Source organism: Scyliorhinus torazame, chromosome 11 (assembly GCF_047496885.1).
Source record: "Scyliorhinus torazame isolate Kashiwa2021f chromosome 11, sScyTor2.1, whole genome shotgun sequence".
Lineage (NCBI taxonomy): Eukaryota > Metazoa > Chordata > Chondrichthyes > Carcharhiniformes > Scyliorhinidae > Scyliorhinus > Scyliorhinus torazame.
The window spans coordinates 169096490-169114843 of NC_092717.1; the positions used below are offsets into that span (position 1 = coordinate 169096490).

At 44.6% G+C, this 18354-nt stretch overlaps 1 protein-coding gene across 1 annotated transcript in view; it reads left to right on the plus strand.

Moving 5' to 3' along the window:
- Positions 1-18354, plus strand: part of necab1 (N-terminal EF-hand calcium binding protein 1) — a 362049-nt gene that overhangs the window by 21748 nt on the left and 321947 nt on the right. Inside the window, exon 3 of the mRNA XM_072467989.1 lies at positions 13043-13151. Coding sequence (XP_072324090.1) covers positions 13043-13151 — 109 coding nt within the window. The remainder of the gene's footprint in view (positions 1-13042; positions 13152-18354) is intronic.

Here is an 18354-nt window from a genome sequence, read left to right on the forward strand (position 1 = left end):
CAGCCAGCAGCTTAAAATGCTGCCTCAACTGCCTCCAAATCTTCAGTGTCACCATCACCACTGGACTCCCAGAGTACTTTCCCGGAGCCATCCGAGTGTCGTCATTGCCAGCGCTCTCAACCCCAACGCCCTACACAGACCTTCCTCTATCCTAAACCACAGGACTCCCCCTCCATGACCTAATTACTCACCTTTTCCGCATTCACCGCCCAATGATAATATAATAAATTTTGGAAGCCCAGTTCCCCCGCCTGCCGTCCTCTCTGTAGGGCCACCTTCCTGACCCTGGCTAACTCCCCTCGCATGAATAAACAAAGTGATCGACTTCTCCACTTCTTTAAAGAATGCCTTCAGCAAAAAGACCAGCAGGCACTGGAGGCCGGTTGCATCGCAATTGTTTGGCGCCAGCCACGGTTCTCATTTTCGACTTCTCCCGCTATTCACCGGCCTTGTTTCCTAAGAGCGATAGCACAACAAGGCCTGAGAACCATGCCCACATTGTGCATCTAATTTTTATTTGGATCCTTTTTTATGCTGGACTTTTGTATAAGGGTAAGTACAACTATATTTTAAATGTTAAGTTTCAGCTAGATTGTTTACTTTGCAGCATTATTGGCACGCATATCAAGCGAGGAGAGGAATGTAAGGTTGTCAGTGGTTAAATACAAGGTGTAACAGGTTGATAGAAAGCATATTGCGGCATGCTTTACTTTCTTTTTCTGTCATCTTTGAAGACTTTCTGAGTCTGGCAACATTTGAGTCCATCTGATCCTAGGCTCTCTGAATATTGGTCTGTGTATTGTGTCTGCCTTCTCTTTCCACACAATCTAGACCACCCACCAGTGTGGGAGATGCCACAACTCTCATTTCATGGAAGAGCACTTATCAGCTGTATCATTGTCCAGCAATCACTTTCTGCATCTGATTTCCTGCTATAGAAAAAAGGAAAATCAGCCTTAAATGGATCTGTATTCTTTCTAAATTGGCAATGGATATTTTACTACAATTTGTCCTATCTTTGGCAGCAGGCTCAATCTAAGCTGGGAGCGCTGCCTGAATACATAAATTGGGCTAATCCAGAATAATGTTGCAGAATCAGATAAGCACAGATCTCAATTTTGTAGCCCTAGCACCAGAACTGGAAACATTTTTCATAAGAGTGCTTGGAGAATATGTTCCAGACATGAGCTGCAAATTACAGAGTGGGTGATGGATAACTCATTGCCCCCCACTCCCCCACCTCCTCCAGAAACAAAGTCAGCGAAGAGCTAACTCACTAGATGCTAGCACTATGCAGCCATCATGCTCTGCAGGCAGGCTAAATAGGCTGCCAGTGGGACTTCTGCCCCTCACTAGGGAGGAAGTCTTGCCCTCAGGAGCTGTCGGCCAGTTAGCTTGGAGCACGATGGTGCCAAGCATGTTCAGGGTATTGGGCAAAGAAGATTTGGGATGGTTGGTTTTACAGAGCAGGCGAGTTGGAAGAAAGGGTGAGTACAATCATGGGTACTATCAATGCACAAAGGGCAGCCCTGAAGATAATACCCACACTTTCCTTCCTACCCTTTCAGAAAGCTTTACAAAAAAACATCTGCCCACCCACCTGACTGCCCACATCCAACGTACTCTGGCATGGGCAGCATATTATCATGGTCAACAGTTAGTAAGCTCAATTGACTCCCAATTATTTATTTAAATATGGCGAGCAGGCAGACTGCTTATTTTCATGCCTGTCCACCTCTTTTATGGGCGTGAGCTCAGAGGAGGGCAGTACAGTAGTGGGGTGCACACTTGTCCTATTTTACATGTTCCCCCACCTGGTGAAAACATGCCTGGCAGGAGCACATAAAATTCAGCCCATGACCTTTTGATGAAAGGGGGTTGTGTGTACTTAACAGAATAGAGTTGCCTGAAAATAGCATTTAATATTCAACTTCTTTATTCACACATTCATACTTTTGCAAATTTTGTTACAGAGTGTAATAAGAAAAATCATATGATGGTTAATTTACATTAATAATGATAATTATTGCTATTAAATTACTGCCATAGATCTGACCTGAAATGAATAACACAGCTTTTAAATTCACATTTCTTTGCATAGCCAACTAATTACCATCACGTGCTGCATTGATATTTAAGTTTGAACAGCTGTGTAAAAGACTAGCTTGGCAAAGGAGGAAGCATCGACCCAATTTTAAAATGTGAACATTTCTGGAAATATAATTAAAGATGGATTTTAATGAAAAGAGAAGTGGGAATATTGGTAACAATGCTTCCCACAAAGTTCAACAAAACAGCTTGAATCATTCACTGAAACAAAGAATGGTATTAAATAACCTCTTTGCATTGGCATGTGGACCTATGGGACATCACCAGCTGGACCACAACTCAGCAAAATATTTCGCAAGTGTGATATCTATAGGTCAACAGTAGACAACAATAGGAAACCATGGTGATTTTGAGTCTGCGTTAGTGGTCTGGGAATCACCGACGCAGGTGGAAAATCCAGAGAGTATTGGGAAACACTATTTATCCGGAGAGATTGTGTTTCCCGATTTCCCATGCCCCTCGATGGTGATTAAAAGGTTCACACCCACAATGGGTGAAAACCTTATTTTAATGTTTATGAATACATTTTAATGTGATTAGCCAGTCCCTTCACCACATGATTCCCCCTCACTGAATATTCAAGCGCGCTGGCGAGGTTTACAACAGGTTTTAAAAAACACGATTCAGTTGAGGAGACACACTCCCTCCCCAGGGACGGAAAGGTAAGTTTAGTTCCTGGGGGGAGACGGACATGCCTGGCACTGCCCTTTGGCAAAAGTTGGCACTTCCATGGTGTCACAGTGACACATTTGCAGGCAAATGAAAAGCGGGCAGTGAGAGGGGAGGAATGCCACTGATACGTCCAAGAGGGGGGCAGGGAGATGGCGGCTAGATCACCGTATAACCAGCTTTACCAGCTCTATCAGGTCCTGCCCTGCCAGCCTGTTGGCATAAGCCCCACTCACTGATTCTTGTTTTACTTGGACAGGCTCAGGATCTGGAGTGAACACTGGTCTGTGCAGCTGGAGAGCCCACCTTAAAATATGGTAAGATTCCACCCCATAGCTCAATGCTGCACCATAATTCCATAAACCAAGTTACAGACCTTCACTTCTCCATGTCATGACAACAACATGCCAAAAATATCCTGGATTCTCAATCTTTCACTGAGCTTTTCTTCCTTACTGTAATGGCACCACTAACAAAACAAAGGCTGGAGCGTTAAACATTTTCCTGGTTCTCCACTTTGGAAAAGTTACTGGAACCACACCCTTCCAGGTGTAGTGAACACAATGACAAATAGAAAAAGAAACTATGCCCCACACACGTTTCACTCTCTCTACTCGAGAGACAAGACCTTAGCTATAGCAGAATGCAGCAGGCTCTCTTCCCCACAATAGACTACCTTCTTCAGACTCACATAACCTCCAGGAGTAGCTCTTCCTTATCTCATTGGTCTGCAAATTTGCAGCAGCTGCTGTTTTGACTAAGGTGGTTTACTGTTGGGGGCCCTTGGCAGGACAGCTGGTCCGTGATGCAGAGCACGACCAACAGCACGGGTTCAATTCCCGTACAGGCCGAGGTTATTCATGAAGGTCCCTCCTTTTCAACCTTGCCCCCTGCCTGAGGTGTGGTGATCCTCAGGTTAAATCACCACCAGTCAGCTCTTCCCATCAAAGGGAAAAGCAGCCGATGGTCATCTGGGACTATGATGACTTTACATACTTTTAATTTACATACTTTAGGGGCAGCACAATAGCATAGTGGTTAGCACAATTGCTTCATAGCTCCAGGATCCCAGGTTCGATTCCAGGCTTGGGTCACTGTCTGTGCAGAGTCTGCACGTTCTCCCCGTGTGTGCGTGGGTTTCCTCCGGGTGCTCCGGTTTCCTCCCACAGTCCAAAGATGGGCGGGTTAGGTTGATTGGCCATGATAAATTATCTTTAGTGTCCAAAATTGCCCTTAGTGTTGGGTGGGGTTACTGGGTAATGGGGATAAGGTGGAGATGTGGGCTTGGGTAGGATGCTCTTTCCAAGAGCTGGTGCAGACTCGGTAGGCCAAATGGCCTCCTTCTGCACTGTAAATTCTATGACACTTACCGCTTTACTGTGCAAACCGTTTCTCCCAAGACAATATGTGCACCCGCTCCCTATCTAGACAGATGAATTAGCTTAACTACATTTGTCTCAAGGCTGTGGTGCACAATGATCACAAATACCCTTTCCCAGGGTTACATTTTCACAACAGCAACTTTTTTTACACCATTGTGTTCTCTAATCAACAGCAGCTTACAGTCGCTGCTTCCCATTATGCAATGTCTCATGGTAATCATGAATTTAGTGGCACGCATTAACTGAGAAAATTGCTAGAAATGCCTTGCCTGTCACCTTTTTTTTTTAGATGTTATTACTATGAGTCAGGCTTTTACCAGATACCTTTATCATTCTCAACTCAAAAGTCAACTCACAGAAAAACACTTGCACTCCCTTAAAATCAAGTTGTTACTTTGTGCATAAAGTAACCTGGGTTATGTTGTTTGGGAGACAAAAGGTTTACAGATGGAATTACCACCCACACCTTTTACTTTAGTGTGCTAATAATATGGTTCCCATCAAACCTTTAAAATCCCAATCTATTTTATTCATGGATTGTGAATGTGGCAAAAATGAAATGTCCAAAAATCCATGGCTTCATTGTGGAAGAAACGAGACAGTGTGAGCTCCTTACCCTAGTGGAGTATGTGGGGACTGAGCAGCATCATTTATCTTACATGGGTTAATGGTGTATACTGATGTACAAAGAACAAAGAACAAAGAAATGTACAGCACAGGAACAGGCCCTTCGGCCCTCCAAGCCCGTGCCGACCATACTGCCCGACTAAACTACTTGTATGATGGATGTTCATAACATGTAGGACACAGATGATTTTGCAGCAAATGGATCCTTGGGAGTGCCAGTGGCAGCTTTGTTGAAAATGATGATGGACAAGCAGATCACCCCACTTAATAGTCCCCACCTGAGCAGTCATATAAAACATTGTGTGGTCTTCCAAGCCATCACCCCAGCAGCAGCTGGTTAAACTTCTTAATTTCCACTTTTCTTAACATAAGCAACAGTCTCAGTCTACCTTGGACATTCCTCTTTCCCCCTGGAAGATAGAGAATGAAGAATAACTATCCAGCATGGAGCAGAGGCATATTTACCTGCCTTGAAGAAGGCCGAAGCAGACACATGCCTATCCAAGGAGATATTTTTATATGATCTCTGCAACATTGATATGTAATTACAGAAAATCAATTGGAAAGAAATATACCTCGACCATGAATTAAATAGAATACATCACAGACTTCTCAACCAATGATTGTTGACCCTGGATAGGTCTAATAGAATGCTAGCATAAAACTCCAAAAGAGCATTAGACATTATAGGTAAGTGTAAAGTCGCCATAGTCCCAGAAGACCATAGGCTGTTTTCCCCTATGAGGGGGAGAACTGACTGGTGATGATGTAACCTGAGGATCACCACACCTCAGGCGAGGGGCAAGGATGAGAAGGCTTCATGAATAACTTCAGCTGGTATGGGGATTGAACCCGCACTGTTCACCACGCTCTACATCACGAACCAGCTGTCCAGCCAAGTGACTAGACAGCTGGTTTGTGATGCAGAGTGAGGCAGGCCAACAACGAGATTCAATTCCTGCATTGGCTGAGGTTATTAAGAAGGCCCCATCTTCTCAACCTAGCCTCTCGCCTGACGTGTGGTGATCCTCAGGTTAAATCAGAACCAGTCAGCTCTCCAACTCAAAGGGGAAAGCAATCTATTAAACATTACAGCTATTTGCTGCGTTCTGTATATTTTTTCTGCCTAGAAATTAATCATTGTGAGCAGGGCAGAACTAGGGTTATGAAGGGGCCTAAGAGAATACACTGCTCTGTCCACAATATCTTGAGCTCTTGAGTCCCTATCATAGCTATGGGCCGGGATTCTCCAACCCCGCGCCGGGTCGGAGAATCCCCGGGGGGGAAGCGGGAATCGCACCCCGACGGCGGCATTCCGATTCTCCACCGCTGATTCACGGGTGCCCGCGGGATTCCCGCCATGTCGGTCGGGGGCCATTGAAAGCGCCCCCCCCCAGCGATTCTCTGGGCCCCGATGGGCTGAGTGGCCGCCAAGTCCCGCCGGCATGGGTTACTCAGGTCCCACACGGCAGGACCTGGAAGGTGAGTCTGCGGGGGCCATCCTATCCTGGAGGGGGGACGGGGATCAGGCCCCCACAGTGGCCTGGCCCGCGATTGGGGCATACCAATTGGTGGGCGGGCTGGTTCCGTGTGGGCCTATGTGTCTCCGCACCAGGCCCTGTAGGGCTCCGCCATAATGCCCGGGGCCGGCGCAGAGAAGGGAACCCGGCGCATGCGCAGAATCACGCCGGCCATTCCGCGCATTCACAAACTCGCCTTGGCCGTTCCGCACCGGTTGGAGATGCAGAGACCACTCCAGTGCCGACCAAGCCCCCTAGGAAGGGGTGCATTCCCCATTATCGGGGACAGTTGACGCCGGAAAGGTTGACGACGCTTTTCACACCAGCGTGGGGACATAGCCCCATTAGTGGAGAATCCCGCCCATGATGTTTATTAAATGCCTGCTGTTTCCTGAGGCCTGCCACTGAATAAAAATCAAGAACATCTAGCTTGTAAGTGGGTTTTAACAGACTGTTTTAACTAACTGTGTCATGGTCCATTCTCTTAGTGAGAGAAAAGATGTTTTCAGGGAATTTGTTTTGCATGAATTTATTTTGCCTTACATTAGAGTTAATAAGAGAAAGAAATAACAAAAAGGTGGGGGGGGGGGGGGGGATATCCCAGGTAACGATGAAGGAGAAATAAAAAATGTTGAAAACTCTGCCCAAGTCAGGTAGCTTCTGTGGAAAGATTTACTGCAGGGAGCCCCGTCATATGCGCCAACTCCCCTGGTTCCCACTCCTCATGTTGCTTCTCCTCCTCCTCTGAAGAGGCAACATACTCAGGATCTTCCTGCCTCTGGAGCTCCAATCCACACTGCTGCGCTATGTAATGCAAGGTGCAACAATCCATGATCAACTTATATATCCAGATTGGCAACGACTGAAGAGAATCCACAGAACTATTGAAGCACATAGAGAGCTTTTTCACATCCCAATGCTTGCACCATCACAGGACTAGCGATCAGATGGCTTTGATTATACCTAGCCTGGGCATCTTCTTATGAATATCATCAGCCATGTCTTCAGAGGGTCTTCAACAAGGAGCCATCCGTTAATTGCTTCGAGGTGTGATAATCTCATGACCTTAGTTGGCACAGGATGAAAATATCATGTCAGCTCCCCGGGGATCTTGCATAAGCATGCATGATAATCTTGTTTTGTGGTTGCAGAAAAGTTCACCATTGTTGGAGTGGAAGCGCCTTCCATTGACAAAGACTCCATGTTGATCTGAAAGTGCCTTGATTGCTGCCTGTTTGCAGCCGATTACTGAATCTGTAGGAAAGTAGCCAGAGCTGCCAACTTGAGTGCTCATTCATTTTGACTGCCTTAGTCAGCTAAGAAATCTGGTTCTGACACACATGGGATCCATCTCAATGAGATGTGTTTGTGGACAATGATTGTTCAATTCTGCACATATCATCTGCAGATCCGAGGAAGGAACCAGAGTTGAACAATTAAGGGATGTGGTGACTTTGACAGCCACTGGCAATATGTACCCACCTAATCCACTTGGCTGAGTTCCTCCTCCAGGAGTCTGCAATTGTGACCACCTGACTTGAAAACCCTCCTGGGCAGTGTTGCTCTTTCTAGCTTTAGTCTATTTGCTCTGTTTAGGTCACCTTTGCTCATGAGTCGCCAGGTATCTTTATGATACCGCCACGTGGTTCAAGTTCAGGTTATGATTAATAACACAGCACACCGCTTAGTAAGGATTAAAACAACGGTCATTTATTATATACAACAAGCAATATTAATACCCTACTACTACTATTTATATAATAAACCTATCACTACTGGCCAATACTTAACTTAGGAAGAGCCCACCTGGTCAGGAAACAAATGGCTTGTCCAATCAAATCTGGCCCGCGGGATTCAAAAGGCTGCTACAGGTCGGTGGCTAGGTGTCTCGACCGGATAGCGATCGTTGGATTCAAACTCACTGCTGCCAATGGCTGGTCTTGCGAAGGTCTCGAGCAGGCGAAGAGGAGAGAGAGAGAGATCTGAACTTGGACCTTCACTTTTATAGGGCCCAGGGGCTTCCCGCCTCCCGGGGCGGCCCTTGACCCCGAGTCCCAAGTGATTGGATTCTGTCCCCAGTCTCTGGGGTCGATGTGTCCAATGGTGAGGCGATTCCTCGATCGGGGGGTGGTCGCTCACCTGTCTTTGTTTCGGCCACTGCAGGCGCCGACAGGTCTGGCCCGGTATTCAATTGCTAATATGTTGCAATTGTTCCCGGGGATAGGCGATTTAACTGTGGATGTCTGAGTAGATTAGGTGTAAACAGTCCTGAATGCAACTGCGGATACCTGGGTTGATGGGCTGTTGATAGCCCTGAGTATCGATCTGGGCTACATTCCCAGAGCTGAATATGCAAACTTGTCTGCAGCTGCCTGCTAGTGTCTTCTTGGCTGCTTTTCCCAGCAGTCTTTCGGGTTAGCCGTTTTAAACTGGGTTTTGGCCAGATTAATCGGAACGCAGCCATTTTACATGGCTACAGCAGTGGTGTCCAGTCATGACCAGCAGCCATAGAAAAGCTACCGCTGCAGAAAGGGGCAATTCAGCCCGTCTAGTCCGTGCTGGCCAAAAAAGAACCCAGCCACTCATTTTAATCCCACTTTCCAGCATCTGCTCTGTAGCCTTTCAGGCTACAACACTTCAGGAGCAGATCCAGGTACCATTTGTGATGATATGCATAAGCAATCATGTATATATATAATGATGTAAATTACCTCCGACCGGCAGGTGGCAATGTAAATGTGATTGTACCTTGAGGAATTGGGAGTTAGTCATGTTAGTGGGTAGTCATGCTTGCAGTAGCTCTAGGGTAATTTATCAGTATTGGTAGCTTTTAATATATAACTTGTAGTTATCTTTACCATGCATTTATTTTATAAGAAATACTTTAACTAATCAAGAATTAGACATTCTACTGTGCATCATTCCTACCGGCCAAGCACCAGAACGTAACACTTTTAAAATGAATTGAGTATTTTAGCCACAACCTCCAAATCAGACAGTGAATTTCAGATGCCCACCACCCTCTGGATGAAAAAGCTTTCCCTCATTGCCTCTCTAATCTTTCTGCAACTCACTTTAATTTATGCCCCCTGGTAATTGACCTCTCAACTTGGGGTAACAGGTCTCTCCTGTCTAGCAGATCACCCGTCAGCCTCCTCTGTTCGATGGAAAACAACCCTAGCCCATCCCAACTCTCCTCATAGCTGCAATTTTTAAGCCCTGGCAACATTCTTATAAATCTCCTCACACTTTCTCCAGAGAAATGGTGTCCTTCCTGTAATCTGGTGACTAGAACTGTAAAAAGTTCCACCTGTTGACCAACCAATATTTTATACAATTCCAGCATTACCATCCTGCTTTTCACCAATAAAGGAAAGCATTTCACGTGCTTTCCCTACTACATTATTCATCTGTCCTGCCAATTCCCGGACCTGTGAACATGTACTCCAAGGTTTCCCACTTCCTCAGCCCCTCACAATGTCCTCACATTTATTGAGTTCTCCCTTGATTAGTTTTCCCTCCCCAAATGCATTACCGCACACTATTGCAGATTGAATTTGTCACTTTTCCACCCACTCAACCATTTATATGATTCTGGAGTTGACACCTATCCTCTTCATTATCTACTAGGCGGCCAATCTTTGTGTCATCTGCAAATTTCCCAATCATTCCTCCCACATTTGAGTCCAAATCATTAATCTATACAACAAACTGCTTTCCATTCACAAAAACATCCATCAGCCATTACCCTTTCTTTCCTGTCACTGAGGCAATTTTGGATCTGCCATCTTCCCATGTATTCCGTGGGGTCTCACTTTTCTGACCAGGCTTCCATGTGAGACCTCGTCTAGACTACCTTCTTCCTGTAACCCTGTATTGGAGATATCTGTGCTTAAACCCTGGCAGCATAGGAAAAAAGTGTAGCATTTCTATAAGATGCCCCTTTTCGCTGAAAGAGAACTCAAGTTATCGAAAGATTACAGAGAAGATGATGGAATTGTTTATGAAAATGAAGAAAGTAGCTCAGGGGAAGAATTTACTACTACAAGAGAGTATGGTGTATGAGTGTGTAAGGAAGCATTCTTGTTGTAGAATTTTCTAATTGAGGGTGATGATAGCTCTTCAGGTGGCTTGGATCAAACGGATATTAGAAGTAATTTAATATAGAAAAAGATCTTAAAAATGCATAAAGAAATATACTGAGATGAGCTTGGATATGAATGTCTTAGAAAAAATATTTTAGCAGGGTTAATGCAGTGACATGTTCAAATACATCCATTTTTAAAATGCCACATGTGATTGGTCATTTGGAAGGAGAGTTAAGTCATACGCTTGAAATTATACTAGCGATATTAACCATTAATTTGTTAATTCATTAATATAACTGCTTTCTGAAAGTATTCATTATTAATATTGCATCAAAATATTTTAGCTTATAAGGGTAATGTTTTCCCTGACTGTAATTTGTAACAGATGCAAAATGACTGACAGAACAGCTTTGCAACACCAGACCTGGAGCCTCTGGAGTCAGTACTTGTAAAGCAAATTCCTGTGGGACCAGTTCCTCTCTTTGCTGCCGACATCTATCTGGACCCACAGATATGAAATGTGGTATATGACAGGTGTCGCAAATACACTAGGATTTTTTCATAATGTACCATCTTGACATGAAATACTGTCATTGTCACTTTTACTTCTTAGTTGTTGAAGATATTTGCTCTTCTTGAAAACTAAAATTAAAACCACTCTTATTTCTGCGAGATTAAGTGCTGGATTCTTCTGCCTCGCCCGTTGCAAGAATACCACGGGCGAGACACCGACAATGGAGAAATCCATTGACCTCGGGCGGGATTCTCCGGTCACCGGGCAGATGCGGCCGGAGAATCCCGCCCTAAGAGTTAGTTGTCACAAAACCCGATGCACAAGTCACTCCTCAGTTCTAAAATGTTACTTTAATCTTAAAAACTCAGTTTGCTACTGCCATATACATTGCGCCCTGATTTTACAGGATAGAAACATGCATAATCCCTCTTATAATTATATCATTCTATTTTCCTTGCACTGGTATGTACTAATCTTGTAGAAACTGCTTTCATTCATGCACTGTTGGTCTAGAAAAATAACTCTCATTTATGAAATTCATTCAAAAAATTTAAAACGCCACAAGTTTGCTGTAAAACAAACAAACATCTCTTTATTAGATCCAAAGACAGCTAACCCTGTAATAGCCTCTTAAAAACATCAATAAAAATGTAAACTTAACCTCTCTGTTGAGATGAGTAGTTTTGGAGCTTTTGAAACTCAGCCAAGTGTTCATAATGGGCCCAACTGTTATCACAGCCCTGGGAAAATGTTAACAATAAAATCTTTTGAAACTGCAGGAATAACCAGCTAATGGTATTTTCTAAGCTACAATAGATACCCCTTGTCAATCAACGCTTTCCATCAGTGGGTGTTTTTTTAGTCTGACAGAAAGCTGGAGCCTGTTTCATTTCATTTTAAAGGGATTGAGATTTAAATAACTTCATATCAGGACACTTCTGCCCTTCAAGAGTGTTTATGCCTCCTCCATAAATTTGTGACTCCAATGGATTAAGTTCAATGGAACAGTGAAAATAGGGTCTGTTTGTACTCAGTGCTAATTTCTAATGACACTGGTTAGTTTGGGTTTCTCACCTGCATGTTTCATGCCCCTCTCCCTTACCTACTTCTGGGGAAAATGGGATCTTCCTTAAATGGCGGCATGACATCCGCATTCAGGTTCCCTCTCCCATTTTTAAAGGCCTTCAAAGTTGGCAAGATTCCATAAAAATCTGGCCCTCTGTATCTAAAGCTCTAACAGTTCCATAAAGTCCCTCCCAATAAACAGATCACACACTGGCAGTATTACTCAACTTCTGTGGCAAGCAACAAATGTTCTGAAGAGTTTACATCAATGGCATTGAAATAAACCAGATTCCTTTGAAAGCTCTAAGTGTGACATTAGCTTTGAACATATTTTCTATGTTTGATCCTTCATGCTGCTTTTACCAATTGCTTAACATCTGTGATACTCTCAATATATTTTGATCTGTTGTTGCCTAGTTGCTGATTAGAGCTTGCATGGTTTCTATAATGGTTACTTTCTTTCCTATTTTCCTGTTTGATATGCATAAATAGAGTACAGCATATAGAAATTCAAAATTATCCTTATTGCATGATAAGTTAAGATCAGGCTAGTTAGGGACAAGATAACATGGCTCGGGTACAGAATAGAAATATTCGTATGATGATGGAAGGGATTCAGTAGTAACTTTCAAAAAGGGAATTGGACAAATACTTGAAGAGAAGACATTTACAGAGCTACAGTGACAGAGCAGGGGAGTAGGACTAATTGGTGAGATACACCAAGGAACCTGTACAACATAGTTCCTTTTATGTACCACAGAAGGAAGCTATTCTCTGATTCTATGCTTGTAGAATCACCTCTTGTTCATTCCTGTGACAACAAAAGGAATAGGAAAAATACTTAAGCTGGCAGCCTCAACTATTACTATAAAACATATCAATTTATTATACTTTACTCATGAGTTACAAGCTAAGTTTTGAAAGATGAATGCAATTTTGGCGCCAATCGCTGATCTATGTTATCTTCAATCTAGCCATTTTAATTATGAATAATTTTAAAATGACCAGGTTGATGGAGTTGAAGGCTATTGGTACATTCTAACTGTGAAATTTCTTCTTTGTTTACAGATGATGGCAAGCTATCCTTTGATGAATTTAAAGCTTACTTTACAGATGGAGTCCTGAATGCAGAAGAGATGCATGAACTGTTTCGTACTATTGATAGCAATAACACTGAGTAAGCATATTAATATTTCACCTTTACCCTTGTTGTAGTAGCATAAACCTGAATTAATTTCTTCTATAACTTGCTAAGATTTTAGTTAACATAACATAATGTAGAGAGTATAACTTTTCACAATTTTAAGCAGAAAAAATATGCAACTTTATAAAAGAATGGGTGGCATTACCCAACTTTGCTTTATTCTTTCAGTTAACTTACATGGAATTCCATGCAGTTCAATTGTATAATCAAGACATCTTTATCTCTCATAACTCTCTTTCTCCCTTTACAGCAATCAGGGAATATATATACACAGTAAATAAGCTGCAATTTCAGTGAGTAGATGAATTGTTTTAAGTTGCTGATGAGCTGGGAGTGGGGGGTAGTCTGGTGGCTCATGGGAAACTGGGAAGAAAGTGCAATGCACCTATCAGTGCCTTTTTAAACCAGCCACTATCTTCACATATTTTCTGGTTTCTCCACCAATTGAGTAGAGCAGACATAATGAAACCTGTATGAGTCAGTTTCAAATTGAGTATTTCACAAAATCACACAATGGCTGTTTCCAGGACTGGGCGGAAAAAGGGTGAGGGGAGCGTCTGAAAGTCACTGCATGGGACACCACCCTGGCTGTCTTTCTCTCTCTCTCTCTGTCTCTCATCCCTCACAGCCTTCCGAGAGATCTCTTGATGGAACCGGTGGAGCTGCAATTCTGCTTATAACAGCACTGACGGAGCGCACATCCCAGCAGCAGGGAATGGCCACACCCAGGGAGAACCCAGCACCGGGAGGCCAAGGGGCCAGAGGGTAATGGTAAAAAACTGGGCGGCATGGACTGGTTGGGCCGAAGTGCCTGTTTCCATGCTGTAAACTTCTATGATTCTATGATTCTATGGTAGGCTCAAGGATCGGTTGCAGCACAATTTGAACAGGAGGCTCGAAGGCGACCGAATGTTTACAGGACCCGGGTGTCCTTCATGGAGCTAATGGGCAACATGGCGACAGTGCAATACATGTGCGACATTCTTGCCAAATTGGGGCCACATGAAGGATGCGGGCACCCGCTCCTTGAGGCTGCAAAGGCCACGGTAGCCCTCAACCTCTATACCACAGGATCATTCCAGGGCTCAACGGGTCATGGATGCACCTGGACCAGGCCCATCAGGACGAGAGGGCTGTGGGATTCATCATCATAGCTGGTCTGCCACAGGTGCAGGGGGCTATTGATGACACAAGTGGCTCCAAAAGCCTCAACGTCATCTGGCGCTGCCAGTCATGGAGACCTGCCAGTATCTGCATCAATGTCGAACCCGTCAGCCATGGTCTTCAGGGACTAAGCCATGCTTCAGAGTTCTCTCGTCATGGCTCCAATGTATTGCCCTAGGCTTTCTACAGCAAACGCCACCTTTGCAGTGTTGGCTTGAGTGCCGTGCAATGACGACAACATCTCCTACGAGTAAAGGCTTTAGGATTCCTGCATTCGGCCTTGCAGTCACAGGAGTGTTGCTGACAACCCCTCCTGGAATTACTAACTCTGCCTTTGTGTCTCAAGAAACTGAAGGACGAGCATGTCCAGAGGCATGTCACCTGGTTGGGACACTGCTGAGTATTGGGGTCCAGCAGACCTCTGACTGTCTGATACTGGGACGATCCTGCTTCCACCTGATGAGTGTCCACAGCAGTGTGGTGCTCACCAGATAATGACCCAGAAGCCTGTCTACTAAGATCTCCCACCAAGGTGCTTGTATCTGCGATGTTGGATGGTGCGGGTGATAGCTGTGACACATCATCCGTGTCTTCTTCGGAGATCTCCTCCAAGGTGCGGTTGTAGGGTGACTGGCAGGGGCACTGCTGGTTGACAGCTGAGGCTCATTGGTTGATGTTTCTGCAAGGCAAGGGGCATGGTTTTAGTATATGGCCTGGTCAAGGGCTTGCACAACAAAAAACCCACTTGAGACTGGTCATCTGGATGAAGGTGCTGTGGCTCCTCATATTTCTGTTGAGGCCAATTTTGCTCTCTGTGCAGCTCCACTCCTCTCCTCCCGTGCAAGCCACAAGGCTCTTTCCTTGAGAGGAGTCGAGATCCCTAGTTCGGGAATTCCACCGCCCGTCTTCTCTCTCTCTCTGCTGTTGTGGGCAATCTTCTCTTGCAGGAACGCAAATGAGGATAATGTGAGCTGGCAGGTCAGAGGTCACGGACAACTGGCATGTTTGGGCACTGCACCTAAACAGGGAGGGGTTCTGATGAGAGCGCAGGGAGAGGGTTCGAGGGTGATGTTGGGAGGTCGGGTGCTGGGAACCTGCGTGATAGCGGCATGTAGTTTCAAGGTGACATTCCGGAGATTGACGGAAGGCTGAATTGCCAAGGGGAGACAGGAGGCACTTACAATACCAGAGATCAATGTAGGTCATTTTTTTTGCCACATTTACTCTTCGTCCTCTCGTTGAGACTGCTGGCACTAACCTGTGCGGCCACTATCTCCCAGGTGGGATTAGTGACCTTGGTGGAGAGTTTCCTGCCGACCCATAGGTAAATTGTGACCCGCCCCTCCTCCACCCCATCGAGCAATTGAGTAAGGGGCCCCTCCGAAAATCTGGAAGGTAGTCTCCTAACTGCCATCCTCCTGGCTTGACTGTGAGCATGTGCTGTGGAGCCGTTTAATTGAAGTGCCCAGATAACCTTTGGAGCGGGCAAATCAGATGTTTTTCTGCTCAGTTGCTGCGTGTTTAAATGCGGAATATTATTTTTAAGTTCCTAAAGATTGCGATCGAATTACGTTGTTGGGGCCAATGCAGAACAATGCCGGCAGCGCGGGTTCAATTCCTGTACAGGCCTCCCCGAACATGCGCCGGAATGTGGCGACTAGGGGCTTTTCACAGTAACTTCATTGAAGTCTACTTGTGACAATAAACGGTTATTATTATTATTATTATTAATAATGGGATTCCCATCGATCTCCACGCCAAAAATGGCACTTCACCATTTTTTCTGAAAATTCCCCCCCCAGATGTTTGACCCAAGGTCGGATTGGGACCCTGCAGAAGTTCTGTTTGTGCTGACCCCACTACCCGACAATCCCATGACCAGATCTGTCCAGCCTCCAATCTGACTGTTCCTCCCAACCATACCAGACTAATCCCTGGCCAAAGTTTTATGGCCTCGCAACTGCATGTCTACAACCCCAGACAGATGCAGTGAGTCATTTAAATGCCAATTCAGTTTGGCGGGAACGTAACATCCCATTAAGCTGATTGGGCCATAAAATCCTGGCTCCTGACTCATCTGCCACACTCCTCACCCCCACCCACACGACACATCAGTCACCTGCCACCTCACCCACCTGCCACACTCCTCACCTGCCAGCTGACTCACCTGTCACATCAATCACCTGCCACCCCACCCACATGCCACCCTCCTCACCTGTCACCCCACCCACCTGCTACCCCACCCACCCGCCAACCCACCCACCTGCTACCTCACCCAACTGCTACTTCACTTATTTACCTCACCCATCCTACCCGCTTATGCACTTACTCACCCACTATCATCATGCTGCAATGGACATCTTCCAAGGGATATTGTGATAAGCCTTTCTGGATAACCCCGGCTTGGAAGACCGACAGACAAATGCAGAGGAACATCGAGGCACAGAAAAATTTGGCCGGAGCAGCAATCTGATGATAATTGCCATTTCACGGAAGATCGGGGTCATTGCAAAACCAGTTACACTGGAATACTTATCAAGGAGATAAGCATGTGAAGCTTTGCTAAAAATGGCTAGCTTCATGTCCTTTGGGTCACCATAGGAGGAGAAATTAAGTTAGCATTTATCCAGATTTAATTTTCTCAATGCTTTCTTAAGACATTTTCTACTTTAGGGTATTTCATCATGGAATTGAACACATCAAACTAGCATCATGTCTAGACTGACAGTTTGGTTGGAAGCCATGCTGGCTTTCCGGAAGGATTTCTTCAAAGACTGGGAGAAGGCAGCTAGCGAGGATTTGGGCGATAATCTTCCCGACAATGGAGAATAGACTCCTTGTTAGTTCCCACAGTCTGCTTTGCCTCCTTTCTTGAAGATGATGGCATCCCTGAGGTTGGCAGGGATTTCTTCTCTCTCCCAGATTGTCATAAGCAGCTGACGGAGATGACAGGCGATGGAATATACTCAACGAGCAGTCTGAATAAAATAATATTTGGTTAAGGGGATGCAATATTGCCTTGACTGGGTAAACTGCAGATCAACCAGCTTTCCAAATTGCCTTATCATCTTCCATGTCAAGGTTCATTTGTGCCTTTTTTTACAGAAGGTTTTACTCAATAGTATGGTTATACAGCATGAATACTTAGAAAATGGTTTACTCCAGCTATTTTATATGGAATTACAACTCTGTATTCTTAGTTTTCAACCTTTACCTTTAGCCAACAAAACTTTGCTACTCTGCCAAACTCCAGAAAAATAGATCTGGGAGCAATGTTGTTATGGGCCAGGGTTTAGAGAACCCCAAAGTGTATCATGGCGTTCACCTGACCCAAAACTTTTAATAGATTGCGGTATGGGGAGCACATGGCCCACTCTACAGATGTGGTACAGCAGAAATCGAAAAGCATTTTTCAAAGCAAAACATTGTTTATTCTATGAACTCAAGTTAACCTTTTTAAAACGTACAGGGAACATCTTAGCAACCATTAGTTCAAATACAACCCCAAAGAATACGGCACTAAGTAATCCTAAATAAATTCCCAAATAACATCCAGAAGACAAAAGAAACACCTTTTAACAGAAGCACATCAGGTTTAAATTCACTACTGAGAACGTTTATAATTATGAATTCACCAAATGATCAAGAGATAGTCTTTTCATGGCAGAGTGAACAACAGTACACCTGCTTTGTCTGGCTTCAGCTCCAACACTGAAACAAAACCAAAAAAAAACGCAGACACACCCAAGCTTTTCTCAAAGTGAAACTAAAAGCAGAACATGACCTCAGCTCCACCCACACTCTGACATCACTGCAGTAACATGAGCAGCCAAACAGTTCTTAAAGTGACATTCTCATGACAATGTGCACATGCCTTTATCAGCATTTATTTACAGAGATACAACCATGCATCTCCTAATCCAACCACCATAATTGCAGTCTGTTCCTATTTATCCTATTTTTGGCAAGCCAACTAAACTAAATTGACAAACTGAGGGACAAATAAAAAGGA